This window comes from Anabas testudineus, chromosome 9 (genome assembly GCF_900324465.2).
Source record: "Anabas testudineus chromosome 9, fAnaTes1.2, whole genome shotgun sequence".
In the NCBI taxonomy this organism is placed as follows: domain Eukaryota; kingdom Metazoa; phylum Chordata; class Actinopteri; order Anabantiformes; family Anabantidae; genus Anabas; species Anabas testudineus.
This window is the reverse complement of record NC_046618.1, coordinates 5,406,985-5,428,945: the sequence shown is the minus strand read 5'-3', so window position 1 is coordinate 5,428,945 and position 21,961 is coordinate 5,406,985. Positions and strand designations below refer to the sequence as shown.

Genomic DNA, 21,961 nt, shown 5'->3' with positions numbered 1-21,961 from the left:
GGGGTTAATGAGATGCCCATTATAATTGTTGGGGCTGAATTATTTACACGAGATTCTGCCCATGATGAAGCACTTGCAACACTGCTCTGTGCTGGACTATGAAATTGACACAAATCAGCCATAGTGTAAACTAATCTATGAATTCTATTTAGCTTTCGGCGAATCAGGTTACTCCGCTAAACACTGAGGCAGAGCAACGTGAAAGACACTGAAGTGACATATTGCATGTGCCAGGTGAAATACCATTCACACTCGAGCTACTCGTGAGACAATATATTGATTTGTCAGAATATATCAGCCTCACCTGTTATTACAGATAATTAGATGTGATAGAGGCTGAAATTCAGTCTTGAAAATCCGCCTTGTGCCCTGTCTCATCATCATGAATCAAAAATTAGGGATGCTACAGAACAAAGAAGCCTTATTCTCAACTAATAAGAGATCAGTAAGACGCTTCTAAATGTAGAAATGAAAGAGCGGTGCTGTGTACAATCATCACCCAAACAAAATGAAATTTAATATGCATGCTGCAGCACTAAAAGTGCAACTAAAAGTGACCTTTGTGTTTTCTTTTTTCCTCACTATGGAGTTATTTTTAGATATAAAGCTTAGCTTAAAGCATCCACATTCAAATTTTGGTGTGGCAGCACTACCTTGAACATGTTTTGTTCAACATGTTAGCTGCTCTTTCATCCTTGCTGTGAGCCATCTGAACTCTACTCGTGCTCAACGTTCGCATATCCCAGTGAACTAGGTTGTCAGCTTGAGTCAGCAGCATCCACTGGGTCACGCCGCAGGGAGGCGGCCACACAGCAGATGGATCCCAGCGTGGTTCTAAAGTTGCATCCTCCTCTCTCCACCCACTGGACCGTTCCTTGTACTCCACAACCACTGGTTTGTTTGAGAGAGCGTGTGTGTGTGTGTGGTGGGCATGTGTTAGCAGGTTCTCACCTTTCAACAATGAGAACTGGCAAGAGAGGAACTACCAATTATGTAGGACGGCACAACAGATGGCATCTGGCATCATTATCTTGTGAAATGATATAGTAAATGCTTTAGATGTACAGTAGCAATAAAAATGCAAGTAAGGGGATTTTCTAAAATGGCTATTTGTACTCTCCACTTTAGATTTTATTTTAGTCTGCACATTTATCTCATACATCCTAACTAAATACTAAATCACCGCCACAGTAATTCTATACAATTTTGGCTGGTTGCTTTTAATTATTTTTAACACAATTTAAACTTAATTCACTAATGCACATGTTGCACAATGTTAACGTACTCTCGTCCTCCAAAATCAGAACTTTAAACACAAATATAATGTGTACTTTTAATGGAGTCTTCAATTCGAACATGACTGAAAAGTAAAGACTAGGTCTTTAGTATTGCCTTAATTTGAGACAAACTACTAAGTTGAAAACTAGGCAGGCCAGCTTTCTATGGAGACAATATTTAACTCAGTTTATTAAGATATCAATAACATTGATTAATAATAATAATTGTAATTCAAATAGTGCTGTATTTCCTAGTAATAGCTTCATAGATTACATACAGTAGATCATAGTGTGAGTAAGATGGATGTAAAAATCCCTGCCTGTTTGTTGATGTTTTCGACTTAATTACTAAAGTATCATGCTAGTTTAAAAATAAAAAAATGAGATGTTTGTGCTTCCACAGTAATTGACCGATAACAAGATTTTAAAAATTTCAAAGAATTCATTAATTATTGCTACTACCTACAGTATCTACAACATTTATTGATTTGAATTTGCAATAACTGATTTGAGACACCTGTGAACAGTACAGATAACATGGACACTCTACACTCTTACAGTATGGTAACTAGGCTGAGTGAGAGTATAGTTACTCGCATAGCGAGCAGATACAGAGCGACATTAGCATTCACTTAGAGTTGGAGGTGTGGATTCTTTCCGTGAGTTTCATGCACTGTTATCAGTCACTTCCATTACCACAGCCAATATGCATTTGACAGCAGGGGTAATAAAAGGAAAACTAAACCACAGAAGGTGTTTATGATGGAGAATGCTGCACGTCTATCTGTTCTTTAAGCTGTGCTCTCACTCTCTATTCTTAGGAGTAAATGCACAAGTGTTTTGATTGATAACCTCTCCACTGTATGATTTCAGTCCTTCCCCATGCATTTATACTCTCCCTCAGCAACTCCTTTGTTCCCTCTCACAGCTTTCTCTATTGCCTCTCTCAATCAGCCATGCCAGGTCTATAAATACAATGGCAAATCTGGCAATGAGTTTGAGAGGGGATTTTTTGCATTGCGGCGCACCTTTGCAGAGACACAGCCACAACATGGCAACTGCGCAAACAAAGTAATGTATATTTCACTTCTGTTCAGTTATACAGATGGTGGAGAGACTGTGTTGGATGAATATTACCACAGTAAAATCTTGAAAATGTCAGAGGGGGCAAGGAAGCCTCATCACTTCTAGTTGAGATGTGGTGTTAGGCTGGATTTCAGTGTCGACATCGTAAAGTGATATTGTAGTTCCATTGCCCTAGTTGCTGGATCCAATTTAGGGCATCGTTCAACCTTAAATTTATACCTGTCTGCAATAGCGGGGAAGCCTTGTAAAGCCGTAACAGGATGAGCGATCGACTCATCTGTTTGTAATAGGACTGAGCTCAATGGCCAGCGCTCAAAATTTGACCCGGAACAAGCTTTGACAGGAACAGAGCGCCAGATTAAGATCTATTCCTATCACACCTCCCCTTTTCTCCTCCTCTACCAGCCTGCAGCCCCGGTCTCCCCCCCTGACTTTTTTCCTGCTGGTTGCTCTTACTCGCTGTGAAATTTCAAATTAACCTCCAATAACCTGTGCACTGCCAGCAAGACCAAAGCAACTTTCCAATCCGCAAACAGTCCTCTCAGAAAGATAATCGTTTGCCTTGTCATTCCACCATCCCCCCCATACAGGAGATAAACTCTAGCACTGGAAAGAGCAACAATTTGCAGCAGGAGATCCTGCACCAATGAGACCTCTTGATCCCATTCTGCAGTTATCAGATGCTTAGGAGATGAGGTAAGCCTATTTCTGCAGCCTCCTTTTCTGGTTATCACCCTCCTACAGGCAGACAAATACTACACGAAGGGTACTCTGGGAGGCAAAGCATCTGCTTCAATATAGTTGTAGGTTTAGCAGCTATTTTAACAAAATATAAATCAAATCTTTGGCAAAGTGACAAAAGAGATAGAGGTGAGATTAGGAGTAATTGAATAGGAACCATCTTGCGGGAGGGGAATCGTAGAATGGAAACAGGTCTGAAGAACAAAAATTATGTTTTAAATTATTTTTGTTTAGTTTAGTTTGTGGGCATCGGTAATTTTACCAGCTTGTCTACCTTTATTGTTTTTCTCTTCACAGCCCAGTGAGCTGTTATTGTACGTAAGCCTCCCAAGGACAGAGAATGGCAGGCTCAGAGTCACCATAATATAGAGCCTACCTAAGTCCCTTGGTATATCTCAGTTAAGAATGTCACTCGCAGTAGTGAAGGGCAAAAGAGAAAAGTACAGGCTAGCGGGCAGTGAATGGGGATTACAGGTTTCTGTGCAGTAGACAATTGCAGCTGTAATTATAATGAATTGGTTTTACTGCAGACAGGGAGGTTTAAAAAGAGAGAGACTAGAGAATGTGCGGATCATTCAGTCATGGCAATGGACTTTGATTCCCTGCAGTCATCAAAGTCCTCTCTGCCCAATGACTCCTGTTCAATTAAAAGCCCATTAGAAAGGTTCCTGCATTTTGCCTCACTTCTACAGTGCTGCAGTCACCTTTAATCCACAGGACATACTTACAGAGTCAAAATCCTAAATCAATAATACGTAAGCATCTTTTAAATCGTAACATTTACTGGACATGCAGTTTTTTTAACACCTGGGAATGAGGAAAAAAACAGATTGCTGCAAAGCTTTCAAGTTTAACACTGATTAAGTAGCAAATGGTGTTTTGTACTGTAAAGGGTAATCCTTTAGATTTTAGATAGTTTACCTGCTTATCTGCTTGTTACAGATGAGTAAGGAACATGTTTTTATTTGTGTTTTGGTATTCACTTTCTAACTTTCAATTGTAAAAATTTTATAATGCCTTGGCGTTTCTAAACTGTTCCTTCCAGAGTAGGTTTAATTCAAAAACTGGAAAGAGCAAAAAGACTCACAGAGCTTTAAGTGCTGTTGTCAGAAATCAGCTGAAACAAGGATAACAACTGTCAGTAGTTGTCAGCATTATATCTAAAAGCAGCGCTGTACTGTAGTAGAAATAAATTGAGAATGGAAAGTGAAAAAAAAAAATCATTTCAGAAGCAAAGCAGTCAAGAGTGGTGTGGCAATCAGAGAAATAAAAGACCAGATTTTGCAGTAGTAGGGTATAGTAGGGTATGCTACCCTATTAGGTGCAACAGAGAAAGATCCTTGACAGAAACCTGCAGAGAGACCCTGGGGCAGCTGATGGCTAATGATGGCTTTTTTTTATATATGTAGAAAGACCGATTTAGATGCCTGGTCTACTGAATCACTACTACAGAAGGTGCGATGCTCTGGTCAGTGTTCATCTTGGAAACCTTGGGTCCTGGAATGTATGTGCATGTTAGTTTGACATGTATCACTTACTTTACCTAAAAAATTGTTTGCAGACCAAAAACACCCCTTCATGGCAATAGTATTCTGTGATGGCAGTGGCCTATTTCAGCAGGATAATGCACCCTGCCACTGCAAAAATTGTTCAGCAATGGTTTGAAGAACCTGATAAAGAGTTCAAGCTGTTGCTTTGGCTTCTTAATTCCCCAGATTTTAATTCAACTGAGCATCTGTGGGATGTGTTGGAAAAACAAATCTGATCCATAGAGACTCCCCCTCACAGCTTGCAAGACTTAAAGGATAGGCTGCTGAAGTCTTGGTGACAGATACCAGAGGACCCCTTCAGAGGTCTTGTAGAGTCCATTCCTCGACAATCCAGAGCTGTTTTGGTGGCACAAGGAGGAAAGACCTGGCTGATGTATACTCCTCTAATAAAGAAAGTGTTTCTTTGTCATTTTTCTCCTTGTTGACAATATTTAATAAATTAAATTCAGGTGCAGTTTTAACAAATGCTATTCATAATTAGTTATTTCTTAGAGATATTTTGCCCTTGACTTCATACTAGATGGTTGCTCTCATATAGTATATAATATATTAAATTTCAAGGTTATCTGCATTAATTTCGCATAAAACGTTATCGGATCTTCATCTAAGTCAAAAGTATTAACCAACCAACCAGTATTAACCTAAAACAATAACACAAAAAAATCTGATCTTCCATGTCTTTATTAGGAACAACTATAAAAGCCTCATAGTACTATTGGAAAAAGTATGTGAACCTTTAAAATTAAGAAATAGTTGATCGCCCCACCTTGGCAGCAATAACCTCAACCAGGTGGTTCCTGTAGCTGTGGATCAGACCTGCACATTATTCTGGAAGAATTTAAACTTCCTAGCAGAACTGCTTTAGCTCTGTCATATTCTTTGGACGTCTCATGTGTTTGCCTCTCTTCCAGTTCCATAGCATCTCTATTGAGTAAAGGTCTGGACGGTGGATTTGTTTTTCTGAAGCCATTCTGTTGTGGACTTGTTCCGGTATTTTGGGTTATTGTCCTTTTGCATCACGCAGCTTCTACACAGTTTCAGCTGACGAACAGACAATCTCAATGTATCTTCCTCTGAATCACAAGCAAGCTGACCAGGCCCTGATGCAGCAAAGCACGCTCATGATGTTTTCTTCACCATACTTTATTATTCGGGTGATGTTTTCCACTAGCACCATGTGATTTTTATGGTTGTTCTCAATAAAGACATGAAAGATCAGATTTTGTGTTATTACTTTAGGAACATTATATTTGTTAATACTTTCGACTTAGATGACACATCACATCAGATTTTTATAAGAAATTAATGCAGAAAACCAAGAGATTCTAAAAGGTTCACATGCTTTTTCTTGACACTGTACCTGTTGGGTAGCTGTCATTGATTGACGCTTCACCTTGTTTCATGTGACATATTTTGTTTGAGCTCAGAAACGTGTTTGTTTGCAAAAAAATATCAGTATATCATATTCAATCAGAAATTGAGAGAGACAGATCAAGAAGAAGTGCAAATCCAACTGTATGACACATTCTGTGAAGATAAGACTGCACAAACTAGTCAAAACCAATCCATACACACAAATGCACGTAACAAAGTCAGTGCTATTTAATACCAGAAAAAAACACTTCGTCAAACCCCCAACACTCACTTCCCTTTGTCTTATGTCCCATAGTTGCTGAATTAGTCGATAAAAAAGGAATTTCCTAAAACCCTTCCATTCCAGAGGCACTCTCAGCTGATTTATTAATTAGCAAGTTCCTTTTTACTCTCCCTCCTCCTCCCCGTTCCACTCTTGTCTAATTTTTCTGGGCGTGAAAAAGAGCTGGGAACAAAGCAGCATGGATGAAATGAATTTTTATCCCTGCTAAAGCCCTTAGAAACCTCTCTTAGCCATCAGATTTCCTCTCAATGTCTCTGCCTGTCGCCATTGTTCAGTGTGATATGAATGCCACTGGCAGCCCTGATTACCCCTCCTCCCCAATCCATCTCACGCTGCAGTCACTGCATGCTATATCACAGCTGTAGTTCACTTTCTAAATATAAAATTTAGTTTAAAAGGACCATTAAGGCTACAGCTGGGTGTCCACTGGGTCTCTCTCATAAAAAAATAATGCAACTATGACATAGTTCTCAACTATAACCATGGTCTTGTCCATGGCCTTTCATGTAAGGATTAGGCATGTTTAAAGTAATTTTCATTTCTGTAACTCCCCATGCCTGAAGCCCCAAGATGCCCTGTGGCCAAACTGACCAAAGCTTATTAACAGAATAAAGGAGGAGGATTAAGTTGAATGAGGCAATAAGACTGAAGAGGAAGATAAAGAAAATATCAAACAGAAGTCACGATAGCTAGTGAACGAGATTCTAGAGGGACTGCTACAACATGTAGAGAGTAATGTGACTGACAGAGGCAGAAGAAGGGAACAAAAGAAGGTGCTTTTGGGTTCTTTATTAGTTAATTTACTTTAACTGTAGAAAGGTTGTCAGTGAATAAAGCCGTAACGCAACTGCCCTTGAAAAATTAATAACAGTCTCTACAGCAAAGGTAAAAACCCAGAGGAAAGTAAAATTCTAAAGAAGTGTTTTATCTTTGTCTAGATTGTGTCTCCAAGACACTAGAGTTTGATCAATTTCTCATAGATCTGAAATTGAGCTCCCAAAAAATAATGTCTACTTGTCTCCTTGTGATCCTGAGCTTGTAAGGTGTGCCAGTTTAACACCTTACTTTCTGAGAGAACTCCAAAATCCAAAAACCAAATGGGGTTAGCAGTTTGATGCCTGGTTCTTCCATCCAGTCCCCTATTCGTAGTGGGTGTGACAGTAACTGTCATGGTCAGTCATTACTTCTTCCTCCATGTCTTTTGTTTTTTCCTGTTGCAGTCGTAATTTCTCTTAGACTGACCAAAGCTGTTATTGTCGCAATCTTGCACATTTTTCTTGCTTTTATTTGGAAATACTTCCTGCCTCTCACCGCCTTAACTCTGTGCATTTAAACCATCATGTGACTCCTCAGCAAGGTCAGACTTTGAGTCCTGATCAAGCTTGCCTTACTGTATGTTGCTGCTGCTCTAGCCTCTACAGTGATTCCTCAGCCAACCTGTCTGCTTTGTTACCTGTCTTGCGTACTCATCCCTTTTCAGTCAGTCTGTCTTGTAACCGGCTCAGTTCTTTGAGATTCTTGCCATTTGAACTGTATCCGGCTCATTCTACTGTTATATTTCTCTCTGCTCAGTCTCATTTGTGGTATTTTTAAGTTTTTGCTCAGTCTCAGTTATTTGGACTTTATCCCAATTTGGAACCTCTTTTTGTTCTCTCCTTTTGCTCTTTTTGTATTTTGGAATCATTTTATTAAAAAGAAACTTACTCGCTTCACAAAATGGCTGTCTTTTGCATTTTGCAAATATCACTTCTTAATGAAACCTACTTATTGTAATATTTTTTTAAATTAGAAACTTTAAAACCACATTGTGAAATGAACAGGCTGACTATGGCAACATTGTACTATTAACATTTCATCATAAAAAACAACACCAAGATGGTCACAAACAAATTTTCCTCAGTCAGTCATCATCCAGTGAAAATGCTGATAATATTGCTAAAGGCAACCGTGCCGACCATTGTGAAATAAATGCCAAACATGGCAGAGGTGTACTTTAAATTTAAATTGTGTTTTTAGCACAAAATAAATGTGCTGTATTTGCATTGCTATAGTGTACTGCTCTGTAGAAATGCTAGAGATCACTGCCCCCCCACCCCCTGCAGCCATTCAATTTACAAGGGCGACATTTGCATTTTTGTGCTCAATATGAAAACCAATGTGAGGCAGTTTTTGATCCATGTGACATCGCATCAGCTATAATCAGCTATAATACAGCAGGTACAGTACTGTGGTTTTGCGTATGAGGATCAGAATAATGATAAGAAGATTCAATCTAGATTAAAGAAGAAAGCTATTTTGGTTACTACAGCTGTTTTCATATGTGAACTTCTCTGGACTGTCTGTGAGAACACAAATGTTATTAAAATGTCAGTCCCTAGTACAAATCCAGGTAATGTTGAACTGAGCCCCGGTGCGAATACAGCAGGTAAGTGTGTATTCACGCACCGTGAGTGAGTGGGCACTGCATAGCATAGTTTCTAACCATGTGATTGGCGCTGCTTCCATGTATTGTCATTTCTGCGCCATACTCCAGTCGCCTATTTAAAACATCAACACAACTATTTCTAGTAACTGAGAATGTGTCTGACACAGCCAATCTCCTGTTGTGTGTTAAATGTGTGATAGGGGAACTGAGATTGCCAGTTTCCTGGTACATTGTGTGTCTTCACTTAAATACAGCCCATCAACTGCTGCAGGGATTAAACTGGAAATGCTCCCAGTCTTTCCAACACTACACAGGTGTAGAGTTTTAGTTGAAGGGATAATGTACATGACGGAAAATGCAAGGAAACATGAGGTGGACATACTTTTTAGGTCTGTAGTCAGGAATGCTTCTGTCCAGGGAGATACGGTCACTGAGTTGAGCATTGTAGCCATACTCCTCGTACTTCCCCTCGGCATCGCGACTGTCCCCTCCCAGAGTGGCAGCAGCTCCCCCCTGGCCAAGGCCTCCAGGTCCCTCCACCAGCCCCATGGGCTTCGCCAAACCTGCCAAGAAAATGACACACCAGAAAGACAATCACACAGGTGCACATGGCCGTGTAGAGGCAGGCACCCTCACAGAAAACAGTCGGTGACAGGTGAGAAGAGAGGCCACGCAGAGGGCCAGCTGATTGGCATTCACTGGCAGTGTGAAGAGACCGGTGTACAGCAACCCACAAACCCAGCGGGCCTCATCCATAGGGCATCATTACACTGTCTGTCAATGAAAAAGCTGCACAACACCCACATGGACATGGACATCACAGAGATGAGTGGAGCAGAGCAGAAGCTAGGAGACACCGTGGTACAAGGGCAAACATTTGAGACCAGAGAGGACTTGTGCACAGCTGTAGGTCACATAAAGGAGAGTATCACGACCGATTATGAATATACCTGACCTCTGAATGCATTTGGTTTGGGTTATTTAAACTATAAACATTACAAAAACACATTCTGGGATTTGTCCAAAATCATTCCCTCATTCACTGCACTTTGCATAATGGACACAAAATTGTGATTTGGGATTTTGTTTCAGAAATTGTAAAAAATCATTAAAAAAAAAAAGATTGTGATGATTTTTGCCATTCATGTATTATCTCATACTCATGTAGATAATAGCTGCTAGGCGAGCTTTAATTTGCATTCAAATGAGTTAGTCTTGTATGTTAAGTATGTCGAGTTTTTAAGAATCTATTGAAAGCTAATATTAGGCCATGCCAAGGCAATATTAGCTAGTCAATAATAATGTGCAGTAGTTAGATTATGATCTTTGTGCAAGAAGAACAGTGGAAGTGTTCAGGGTGATGGTCAGCTCCCCAGCCTCAGGTGCCTACTGTTTGTCATACTGTAATAAATGTTTCAAATCATTTGCTAGAATATATTTGAAAGTATTTTTTCTTCAGAATGAAGAAATGTTCAATCACGGTTTTCAGCTAAAAGTGGCACTTAGAAAGTATGGTATCGCCTTGAATACCAATTGCTGCCAGTTCTGTTATCTCGACGAGTGAGGTGAACTTGTTAACCCTCCGATTTTCTTCTGGTGACAGTGTTTGGCTGACATATTGTCGTGGTGCTGTCAAAATGTCATTTACAATGTTGGAAAGACCCCACGCTGCTCTGCTTTTCTGCAGGCAATATTTGAATAACAGATACTTGTTCACATAAGCGGCATTAAAGTGTAAATGTTCCATGTTTGTAAAAGATAAATTCAGTGATATCTTTTTTTTCTGAGGCACAAATATACACAATACATAGATGTATCAAATATGATGCTTTATCAAATAAAGTCAATCTTATGTATATCTCAAAAGGGTTACTCTTAGTATAAGGAGAAAAGTTTAAACATAAGGCTGTCAAAAATGTGTACAGTGCATTACTGTCATGTAGTAATACGGTTTAGTGGATTTAAGACTCACTGATGTTTACAGAGACCTTTAGTCCAACAGCTCTATTATAGAAGTATTATAGAAGTGGTGTGGAGCACCAACGTGACCACGAAGTGGTTATTCACACTGTGCTTGTTCCATGCGGGTCTTTTTACTCACAAAGAATCCACAGAAAAGCCAAATAGTCAATGTGTGTGCTCGGTGGTGAATAGAAGCTAATCCTAGGTTGGCTCCATCATGTTAGGCTTCTTTGGTCTAATACAAGTAAAATCCAGCACCGGATTTCATGCGGCAGAGTGAAAATACCCCTCTGGTGTCATTAAAATGACTCATGACTGTGATTGAACAGGCCGTCACTTTGGTGCTGTGACAGTGACATTTTCAAAAAGGAAATGAGAAAAATGGTGAGCAGTGTCAAAAAAAAAAAAAAAAGAGTCTATTTACTGGTTCAGACCTCTAATGGACTGTACAAACCTTGGGAGGGAAGGGATAGGGTGTTCATGTTTGGCCTTAAAAACAAGCAAGACCCTCCATAGAGCATATAACGTTTAGCTTAAACTCTTCCCTTAACTTAAAAAAAAAAAACATCTTTCTCCACTTGTCTTATCAACCGTTTCAAGCTTTACTTGTTAATGAAATAATAACTTTGAAAATAGCTCAGTTTGCACAATAAGACTAGAAATAGCACTTTGCCAAAATGAGGCTGAACGCTGTATTTAGTTTAGTGAGCCTTCCGGTCGCATTCTATTTTTTAACTAAGACACTAAATGAACAGTTAGTACGAGTGGTGATAAATAAATGAATGGGCCACTGACTCGAGCTGTGAAGACCAATTTGGGTGGTGCAGGATAAGCATTATCTTAGAGTCTAACTCTATATGATACAGAACATTTAACATGTCGTTTCTGTTAATGCACAGTAATGAGCAGTAAAAATAAAAACATGGTGTTACAGACACAGGGTCTGATTTACTAAAGGTTTACATGTAAAAAAAAAAGGTGCAAACTGATCTGCTAAGAGTGCAGACTGAGGACTGGGTCGAGCAAAAGTGCTTGGATTTTGCACCTTCCTAAATACAGTATGCACACAATACGGTGAGAAGAGAAAGCAACAATACACAGTGAGGACATTTGCCATGTGATTTATAAAGTCTGAAAGGGATTGCGGTGGCTGTGACTGCGTCTGGATTTAATAAAAGAATGGAGATGGAGAAATGAGTGAACGTGTCCCCAACCCTACACGACATATGTTCATCATCACAGTCCCACTAGCTACTAGTAAATAAAGATCAGACACAGACATGATTGTTGTTCCTTGTAAACAAATGTTTTTGATCCACGACACACAAAGTTAATTTTTTTTACCTAATTATTTCATGATTACTAAACAAAGCTACTAATAAAATATAGATAGAGATAAAAAAAAATCTCCATTCAGCAAAAAAATCCACAGCCCTCTCGTCTCTGACCCTCCCCTCCCCTCCCCCACACCCTCAATCACTTTGGTGCAGTCTCTGAAGTTTACAGAGTTTCCTTTGTTTCAACAGCAGCATGTTGTCAGCTTTATTCATATCTGTCTCTGCCAGCCTTGACTATTTTTTGACTACTTAAAATTCCATGAAACTGCAGGATAATGTCAGATAATTGTTATGCGAGCCAAGTTTCAGTGTGGCCTCCACAGAAAAATCAAGCTGCGTCTGTTCTCCATATCAACAGATGGACACACAGACAGTAAGTAAACAGTGCATACCAATGAAGAGCTCAGCTCTCAGCTTCACCCCTCCAGGAAGTGTGGAGTAATCACCCTATTTGGATGGCCTCAAATCCTCGGGTGCTACTGAAGATTTGTAATTGGAGCTGAATGGTTGCAAACGGGCTTCTCCCGCAAGAGGGATTTAGCATGCCCTGCACCAGCCAGCGTGGTGGCATTTTGACAAATATGGGTGGGGTTCACGTCACGGACTAGCCATCTGGCATAGTGGCCCATGTCACTGAATAACACAGATAGCCTCTAGAGCCGGAGACTCAAGTCTGGAGGGCCTCGTCGTCTCTGTGTGAGTCTTGGAAGCAGAACAGTGTCTGCCAGCTTTGTTTTCTGGTCACTGTGTTGTGTTGTGTTGTGTTGTGTTGTGTTGCTCCACCATTCTTCCACTTCCTCTGTCTGACCGAAGAAAATTCCATTAAGGGGCGAGAGGTTTTGGATGGTCCCAGAATAAGACCTGAAACTCTGACGCACTGTTTTCTGTCTGTAGCGGTTTAATATAGTTGGAGATAAACAGTCTCATGATGGATGTTTCATTTCTCATATTAAAACACTGCTGCAGCAAACCAGTGCTGTTTAGAGGCCTTAACTGTAACGTGTTCGAGATCTTCTGCAGGGTTCTGTGATTATGTAGCTGCTGATAAACACCTGTTTATTATGATAATGGCTGGTGGGTAATTTGAGGTACTTAAAGTGCTCTGCCAGGCTTTGATTTATTTGTTCTGTTTCCCCCATTTTGTCTTTTCCTCTTGCAAAACACGTTTGGAAGGAACAAGAAAGCCATACAACAGTTTGAATATGCATTACTTTTATCAATAGCACAACCCACTGGTTCCTTCCACAGCAACATATTTTTTTAATCTAAAAATGGATTGCTTACAGACAAAAGTAGAAGCTTTTAATACATGTCTTGAAAGGAGGAATTGGACCGTGAACGTCTGAGTAAAACACTGTACTAACACTGTGAAGATTAAGAGCTATTCACTATTCCCACGACGACTGCATGAGTTAAAAATGCATGCACACATGATCCTGTGGGAGACTTTGTATGAAAGCATCCTGCAAGTTGGCTGTTACACACTATTCTGGGCAAAAATGAAGACATCGGCCCACGCAACTCTCTGCTGTGCTGTGACCAAGACAAAGGCACAAATCTAATAAATGTTGGTTTATTAAATGAAACAAATATCGAACCTGTGGTACCTGTAGTAGACTTTATAATGTCCATATAATTCCTGTGGAGTACTGTATTCTTCTTCCACTATTTCCGATGCGAGTTCACACTCCAAACGGCACTGCGGCTCTTTCATCATCCCACTACGAGGCAATTACAGACCAACATCTGCTTCTTCCACTCAGGCTTCATTCCTATCCAAAGAGTCAGCTGGATGGGAATCCTCACGTCAGGAGCCAATTTGAATCTCATTGTCTCTGAGTATACATCTGTGTCTGCTCGCTCCTCCAAATCCATTGGTCCAAGTCGCTCTGACATGATACATTAGACCCCTAACAGCTATAAATTATACATCAACCTTCAGCATGTGCTTGATTTGGCCTTTCTAAGATAGAGTCTCAAATTCAAAGATGACCCCATTTGTAATGAATGATTTAAAGGGAAGGATCGGCGTTATGCGTGTCCAAAGTTCTAAATATTGATGTTGAGGGGTCGGTGGGGGAGTCAGAGAGCTTGTTGGCAAGAAAAAAACAAACTCATTCCAAAGAGGTTTAAAGCATACAAAGGCCAAAACTAATCTATGAAATATTAAGAGCAGGGATAAGAGCTGCGTTAATTCACTGCCACTCACAACAGCAGGACGTTGTTGTTGTTTTTACTTCTGCATAGTTTTGTTGAGAGGCAACCTCTGCTTCACAGCAACACCTGGCTCCGGACACTGACACTGCGGTCACCAGGATAACAACTCTAATTTGAAAACTGCTAGCAGTAGACCCTTAAATGACCCTAAACAATGACATGCAAGTCTAAAGGAGCTTGTATGACAGAGCAAGTAGACCAAAGCATCTTGGGCACAAACTGTGAAGGACTTTTATCCTTATCCCGGCCAAATGGCCATTATTTTGTCAAACCCACTCCACTCAAAGTCACAACGTGACTCGAGATGATGGTCAGTATCCAGGTTTATTTATGTATTTTATATTCTTATAAGTTTCTTTATAAGTTTTAGAAGTGATATCTATTCGATATTAACCTTTTTTGAGGTTTTACATAGTAACCTGACAAAGCTGTAATCAGCTAGCTACATTAAAATGAGCCAATTAAAGAACCCATATTTTCTGTACAACCTTCCATACTTCAAAATATGTATTTAACCAAACAATGTTAAGCTATTGACTCAATAATGCAGCACGAGTTACCATTCGGTTAATCCATTCATTGCTGATTGTCCCGATTCTGAAGAATGTATCTGGTAACATCCTTTGTACTGGTTGTAAACACTTCAGTTCTATTTTATCAGACTTCAAAAAAAAAAAAAAAAAAACAGATTAATAATCAAAACGCATAAGAGCAATGAAAATCAATTTATGTCAATTATCCAGCCTGGCAGTCTGGCCTGTATGCCTCTCTCTCATCTGATGTCATCATAAATGTTGGTAATGTAATCACTGCATGACTCTAGGCCCACGGAGTAAATAAGAGGAATACTCGCTCCATCTGAAATTGCCATTATTGTCTGTGGCTGACTGCTGATTGTCAGGTGAGCTGCTGAATTCATTATCATGATTCCTGAAGGCTGAAGCTGAATTGATTTGTATCTGTTTCTGAGACGTGGTTTGTCGACCAGCACCTCATCTACATATCATTATTGGATTTAATTTCAGCAGGGTTCGCAGCGCTGTGATGTGGTGTCCCTGCAGCCGCCGCCACAACATATAGGCACACTGTGATGTGTATCGTTACAATACAGTCTGAGCATCAAGTGTGTGTCAGCATGGAAGAGAGAGAGAGTGTGACATTTCTCATTTCTCATCAAGTCTTTGCTCCAGCGGGCTTAGCATATAAACAGCGTTGGTTTCTTAGCCATAATTGGGCATTATAGATAAGAAGCATATCTGGTGCTGCAGCTGGGCCTGTGAGGCTGCCATCCCATCAGCACCTACGCACTGGGAGAGGGCCAGGAGTGGCATGCCTGGCTGATGACAAAAGCCTCGGTGTAACAGTGAGTTGTGGGACAGCAGTCGAGCTCATCCTCGCCACGTGAAGCACTGGTCAGGTCTCCTACCGTAGAGCATTGACCTGCACTGAAAACAATACTTGTCTTTTTAAGAACCTTTTTATTAGGGCATTTCTTAAAGTATTACTTCAACTGTAACACTAGTAGAAGGCAGCTAGATTATGTTAGATACTCGTGGCTTAGTTCAAAATGTCCATATACATAAACTCTGGCATTCAAAATCCTTATCAGTCAAAGTCTAAATAGCTAATTTTACATGTCTATGACTAAATACTGGCAGCTAATCTTATTTGTGTACACTGTTCATTGAGGCCTGTAAGATTCACAGGGCTTCGCCAGGTAAATACCAGCAAGGAGGTTATTTGCTGGTTCTAATTCAGTTCTTAAGGTCAAAATGCTGCTTCGTAAGCTTGTTAACAAGCTTAAAACTCCATCATCTGATTACCCAAAGACGGTGGCATCTGCAGCAGAGCAGTGCTGCTGATAACCCTCATGTTGCTTGTTTCTCCACAGACAGACTGCAGATAAAGCTTGACCATTGTTTTCTTGTTCGGAGTCTGGTGACCATGCATCAAGCTACCATAAAATAGGAATTCTCTGACTTGTTTATGTCCTTCAAATCTAATTGGACCTTGCTGCGGCATGCATGGCATGCTATTGGTAGCCAAAAAATAGCAGAGGGAATGGGCAATTACTTCATATCGCCGCTGAACATGGTAATAGTTATTGGTGCACTAAGTCCTCCTTTCACCATAGTTATTCCAAGTGGTCATAGAATAAAATTTGTGGTCTGTTCACGACTGCACGAAAAAGGAGCGGTGACCTGGGATGTGAGGATATGATTAAGTATGCCATTAAAGAGCACAAGACAAATCATGCACAGAGTGTGACAGCCAACCTGTGTGTAACTCACTGGTTACACATTGCCTACGTCCAAAAAAAAAATTATATTAGCTGCAATTAATTCCATTTTCTGTTCCTGAGCTGGATTGTGCAGAACGAGATTTGTGCCTGTAGTTAGTGTATATATATTATATTATATTAGTTAGTATTAGGGCCAGCGTTGCACTTCCACTGCCGAGCTGTGGCTTGTTCCACTTTTCAGCCCATAATCGACTATTACTCTCTCCACTTGTGAAAGACCTGAAAATTGTGTCCCAGCTACTTGGATTCATCTGTGCTGCAAAGGGGAATCTGTACTGAGAATAATTTATGAAAATGACACAGTGTTGACTAACAAAGAACAACTGACAGAATAAGATCTAACTCTGTGTGCATCAATCCTTAGGAGGGAGAAGACACGAGTAAAAAAAAGTCATACATGAATTATACTTCACATGAAATTATGGAAATTCTCGTCATGCATTGAACCATTTAAAATTGTTAGGAGGCAAATATGCAAACACTGTACATTTTCAGATAGGAAACTCTCATCGTGTAATCTCACAAATACGTTTTTTTCCCCTAACTTGATAGTATTTTACAGACACAATGAGTCTCTGACCTGCAGCAGTAATCCTGTGCACCGTCGACATGCTCAGCTGCATTGTTTCTATATATAAAGCTAAGTGACTGAGAGGATGCATTGTACCTTTTGAGATGCAATGCCTGCTGGCTGGATGCCAGATGCCAAGCATAACTCAAAGTGACAAAGTGACCCTCAAAGAGCAGCCCAAGCTCAGCCATAATAACAAGATCATGCAGAAAAAAAAAATCCACAGTGGCAGTGTTTCAGGGCCACAAAGCTGTGAAATGTCCTTAACCATGGACTGTTGAGAAACAGTCAAAGGGACTGAAGTCAAAGTCACTTTTCAGACTCTCTCTAACACAAACCATCAGAAAACTGCGGCGTAAGTGGTGAAAGGAAAATGAATCATTCTGCTGTATGCGCTCTGTGTGTACTTTAACCGAGGGTTCCTGGAGGTTGAATTACAGCTAAAGGGCTGTTAAAATATCTGTGACCTCTTCTGGTGACACGGATGAAATACAACAACACAATCAGAAATTACCTCGTCCTGCACATCCTCTATTTCTCGTGGCCCCCCGATCATCTAGAGTTACTGTAGCCGTAATTTAGATAAATGATAAAGTCAGAGTGCCCCCGGGAGAGAACAGCAAACTGGTAAAGAGAGGTTGACTTTACTGATAGATTAGAAATCAATCAGTAACACCTTGCTAAGCGGTAGCATTTCACCATGATATACTGTATAATGGAACAACAGAGCCAGTGTCTCACCGGTTGACTTCAGAGCAAATTGTTTTCGCTTTCAGAGATGAGGATAAAGGGCAGAAATGCCAGAATATCATATTTAGCAAATGCTTAACTGAGAAACGTAAGATACTTTAAGCCTTCTGTATAACCAATAACTTTTTGTGTGATGAATCGATATGTGTGTAAACAGTGAATATACTGTTAGGTATTAAATGTTCTGTCTCCAGATCCGTCCTTTCCAACCTCTGTGTGAAACACTGGCGAGCACACACACCAAACAGTATCTTCAACATCAGCTGTAATCGTGTGGATTACTCAGAGGATAATCTGGTCATAAGCAAGACAGAGTAACCTGACTTTTTAGGAATTGCTGCTCTGCTGAGGAGACAAAATCGTCCCCACAGTCTAATAGCCGTGTGATGAAATACAAGTCTGTCATTCAGTGATAGAGCTATTACGTTCGAATCTCCTTCAAAACTCAGACAGCTTGTTAAATCTGATATCTTTCACCAGCGCTGCCTCCAGTGAAATGACATGAGCTGCTGCTGCTGCTGCTGCTGCTGCTGCTGAGATACAGACTTTCTCCAAGTGCTACTCCATACAGAACTACAGACATCAGTATTTAAGGCTTAACTTTATGTGAAGTTTACGACAAGTCAATTATGGGTTAGGAGTATCACAGTCTGATAGGCTGTTAAAGTAACAGCCCAGTAAAGTCTATCAACACAGAAGACACAGGCACATAGCACGGATTGCACTGTAATACATCACTCTGCTTCATTAGCTTGTTAACAAGCAGGATTAGAGCTGAGCAGACGGCAGACCCTCGCTCTCACACACCTTTGACACCGTTTCATGTGGAAAACAGGCAGATTTTTCTCACCTCTACCGAAGACACTGGATGAAAAGGTGACAGGTACATGTGCATGACTCACGTTTCAGGTCTTAGGCACCTCAGTGACTTTACAGCATGCACCTTTAAGATTGTGCATCCCGTAATACAGCAGCCTACATTGTACAAGGACACTGTCTTTCTTTGATTTGGTGATTTTGCTTCATGCTGGTGCTGACTTTGTGACCAGCAAGTCAGTGTTTAGCTGATGAAGCCGCGTCCTACCGTTTAATTGGTTGTAGACCACATCCTCCAGCCTCTCCAGCCTCTGGAGAATAGACTGTCTGTCCACCAAGTTGGAAACTTTGCCATTCCTGGCTCGCAGCCTCTGGTCAGACAGACGCCCTATCTGGATGAGCTCCTCGGATCGGTCCTGGATCCTGCAGTACACCGAGAACAGGATAATCCCCACAAACACCAAGATGTTGACGGTCAGCAAAGTTTTGATTTTGCGTGCCACAGCCATGAAAGAGAATATTGTCTGGCCGACTCGGTCGAGCCCAGCAGCTGTCCGTGCGCGGTGGCCTGCTTTGCCACCTTGCTGTGTGTAGCAGGAGGGAGATTTTTCTGCTCGGCGGAGAGAGAGAGAGAGAGAGAGAGAGAGAGAGAGAGAGAAGGTCAAGTCGTGGAGCCCCGAGGAGCTGGCTGATCCGTTCAGCACCACGGACAGCTCAGGAGGCTGCGCTCGCTGCGTAGCGGGGCATCACAGCCGTCACGGGGGGAAGTTCAAGGTGGGAAAGGTTTTCTGGTCCAGCGTGTGGACGACGCTTGGTTAGCCGAGACACAGCTGCACACGCTCCCGCCGTCGTTCGAGCTACATATTACGAGCGAGAAACGACGCCAGAGAGGGCATTCATCCTCCCGCACAGCCTACGGCGGTGGCAAAACATCTCTCCTCTGCAACGTGATAAGTCGCCAGTTTCCTTAGCCCCGATGTGTTTCGTCCATCTTCCAGGAGGTACACTGCAAAGAGCGCTCGCATCGAAGCATCCTCCGGCTGTGGCTGCTTATTCGCAGACGCTGTGGCCACTGGACCCGTCCCGCTCTGCAAACATGAACCCGAGCAGCTTATGTCCAGAAAATATGTGCATGCTTCAAAGAGAAGAGGCGGCGTTTCTCTCCCTCTTTCTCTCTCCCTGTCTCTCTCTCCCTCTCTTCCTCTGCCTCTTCCTCCGTCTCCTTCGCGCTGCGCTTGTGTTCCGTCAGTCCATCTTTGTTCCCCTCGCTGGAGGCGCAGAGCAGGTTGAGCCGAGAGCAGATTCGCCCTGAGATGTTGTCAAACGGTGCCGATGCTCGGTGTTGGGGGGTGAGGCGCAGCCGGGCTCTGGCATGCTGTCTTCTCCTCTCAGCCTCCCCGCTCTCTGTCAGGGAGGAAGAGCCGCCGCTGCGTCCTGACGTTCAGAGGCACAATCATGAATATTCAGGAGCCGTGTTGGGCTCACAAGGATAAAGTAAACAGCACGGCTATGAAAGCAGAAAATACTTCCACTTGGTAGAGCAGCCTTCCTCCCGTATCAGCTAGTGAACTGTGAAAATGTGTGCGAAGATGTGTTAACAGATTTTTTTTTTTTTGTTATTTGATCCGTAATGCGCAGGTTAACATTTTCCATTTCACCTCTGATGCCACTGCCAGGGGGCACGTCTTTAATGCTTCACAAACACTCTGTATAGGTTTTTTTTTATTATTATTATTTTGCACGTTATGCAACTGCTCCTGCACACATGCATGGTCAACCATAAGGCCATAATCATCTTTTCACAAATCACATGCTCGGCCAGAGGTTTAACTCCATCATATTAGAGCCAGAAGAAAACTCACCCTGCACAGAATAAATAACCTATGTTTAATCAAACCCTTTGGGGGGAGAGGTAACCTTCATTTATATTTTCATTTTATCCAAATTCAACAACAACAAAACAAACCATCCAGCTCACCTTGCATCCCACACTGCCGTCTAATCTCTGCAAAGCACAGTACAGAAACACAACAGCTGTACAGGGAGCTCTTCAGGATCTATACTGCACATGGCCTGCAGCAATGATTAGAACCATCAACAGCCGCTTCAAATCACTTCCTCCTCACAACTCGATGCACGTCACCCTCCCTCCTGCCCCTCATCTCCAAGTCCAAATGAATTATGACTCAAGTAAATCACGTACAAAGAGATTCAGTCTCACCGTGTACTTTTACTTGATTAAGCAGACGGGGAGGTGGCACTGGCCATCCAGAGCACTTTGATCCCACTTGACACCCACGGGAGGATTTCAGATATATGCTCCTCAGTGTGTTTACTGTTTCCCTGTAACCAGATGGCAGCTGTAAGTGTAAAATCCTTTATAGACTGCACAGTTCCTGGTCAGTGGACATCTGGTACACAACTGAGAGTATTCTGATACTGCTTTCAATGACTCGATGGTTTGGTCCTTCTAGATGAAATCAGTCCTGGTTCTCTGAGAGCAGATTCGAGAGCTTTTATTTTTAATCCTCTCGGATACCAGTTTTAGAGTTAGAGACGTGTCGTGTACTGCTCAAAGAGCATGACCTCACCATTTCTAAGACACACACTTAACATGCTTAAGAGCATAGAGTGGTTTGTTGGTCCATATTTTCTGTAAGGTCACTATAATCCAAAATATGGTTAAATGTGATTTTTAATATTACAAAGTTTTTAATGACGCATATACATATACTATTTTCTGGGTTGTGATGAGGCACTGCTTTTCCTATCATCACTTCTGATGATATTCAACACGTTTCCTCTCCAACCCTGCCGTTTGTGTGCTTCTCAGCTCTGTGCGACACGTGCATTTCAAATAATTGGCTTTGTATGTCGTTTTTAATTAGGATTCCTGCTGCACAAGTCCCATTACAAAGGTGCTGATTTGATTCAAGGTCTGCAGAAACAGTCAGACTGTGGGGAAATCACTATTACAGCCACCATGCACACCTGCTTATGCAGCAGCTACAGTATTACTGCCCCCTGCGTACCTCTACAAGACTCTATGAAGACCTTTGTTCTGTTTTCTGCATTCAGCACCCCACGTACCCCTGTGACTGCAGACACTGGCACCGGAGTGTTTTAACCATATTAACCTGGGTCACTGCCAGCTGCACCTTGCCTTAGTCATCCCACTAAGTGTTTCTACATATGCCACTTGATTCAGTGGGAGGATGCAGACAGGGTAGAACTGTGAGCATCTCATGCTGTTGCTGTACGACAGCTGGA

General features: G+C 41.5%; 1 protein-coding gene across 1 annotated transcript in view; it reads right to left on the bottom strand.

Moving 5' to 3' along the window:
* galnt9 (polypeptide N-acetylgalactosaminyltransferase 9) overlaps positions 1-19,386 on the bottom strand; it is a 74,640-nt gene extending 55,254 nt beyond the window's left edge. The window contains exons 1-2 of the mRNA XM_026343652.1: positions 18,960-19,386; positions 9,119-9,299 (exon numbers count right to left, since the gene is read on the bottom strand). Of these exons, the coding sequence (XP_026199437.1) occupies positions 9,119-9,299; positions 18,960-19,200 (422 nt within the window). The 5' untranslated portion in view covers positions 19,201-19,386. The remainder of the gene's footprint in view (positions 1-9,118; positions 9,300-18,959) is intronic.
* Positions 19,387-21,961: the final 2,575 nt, after the last annotated feature.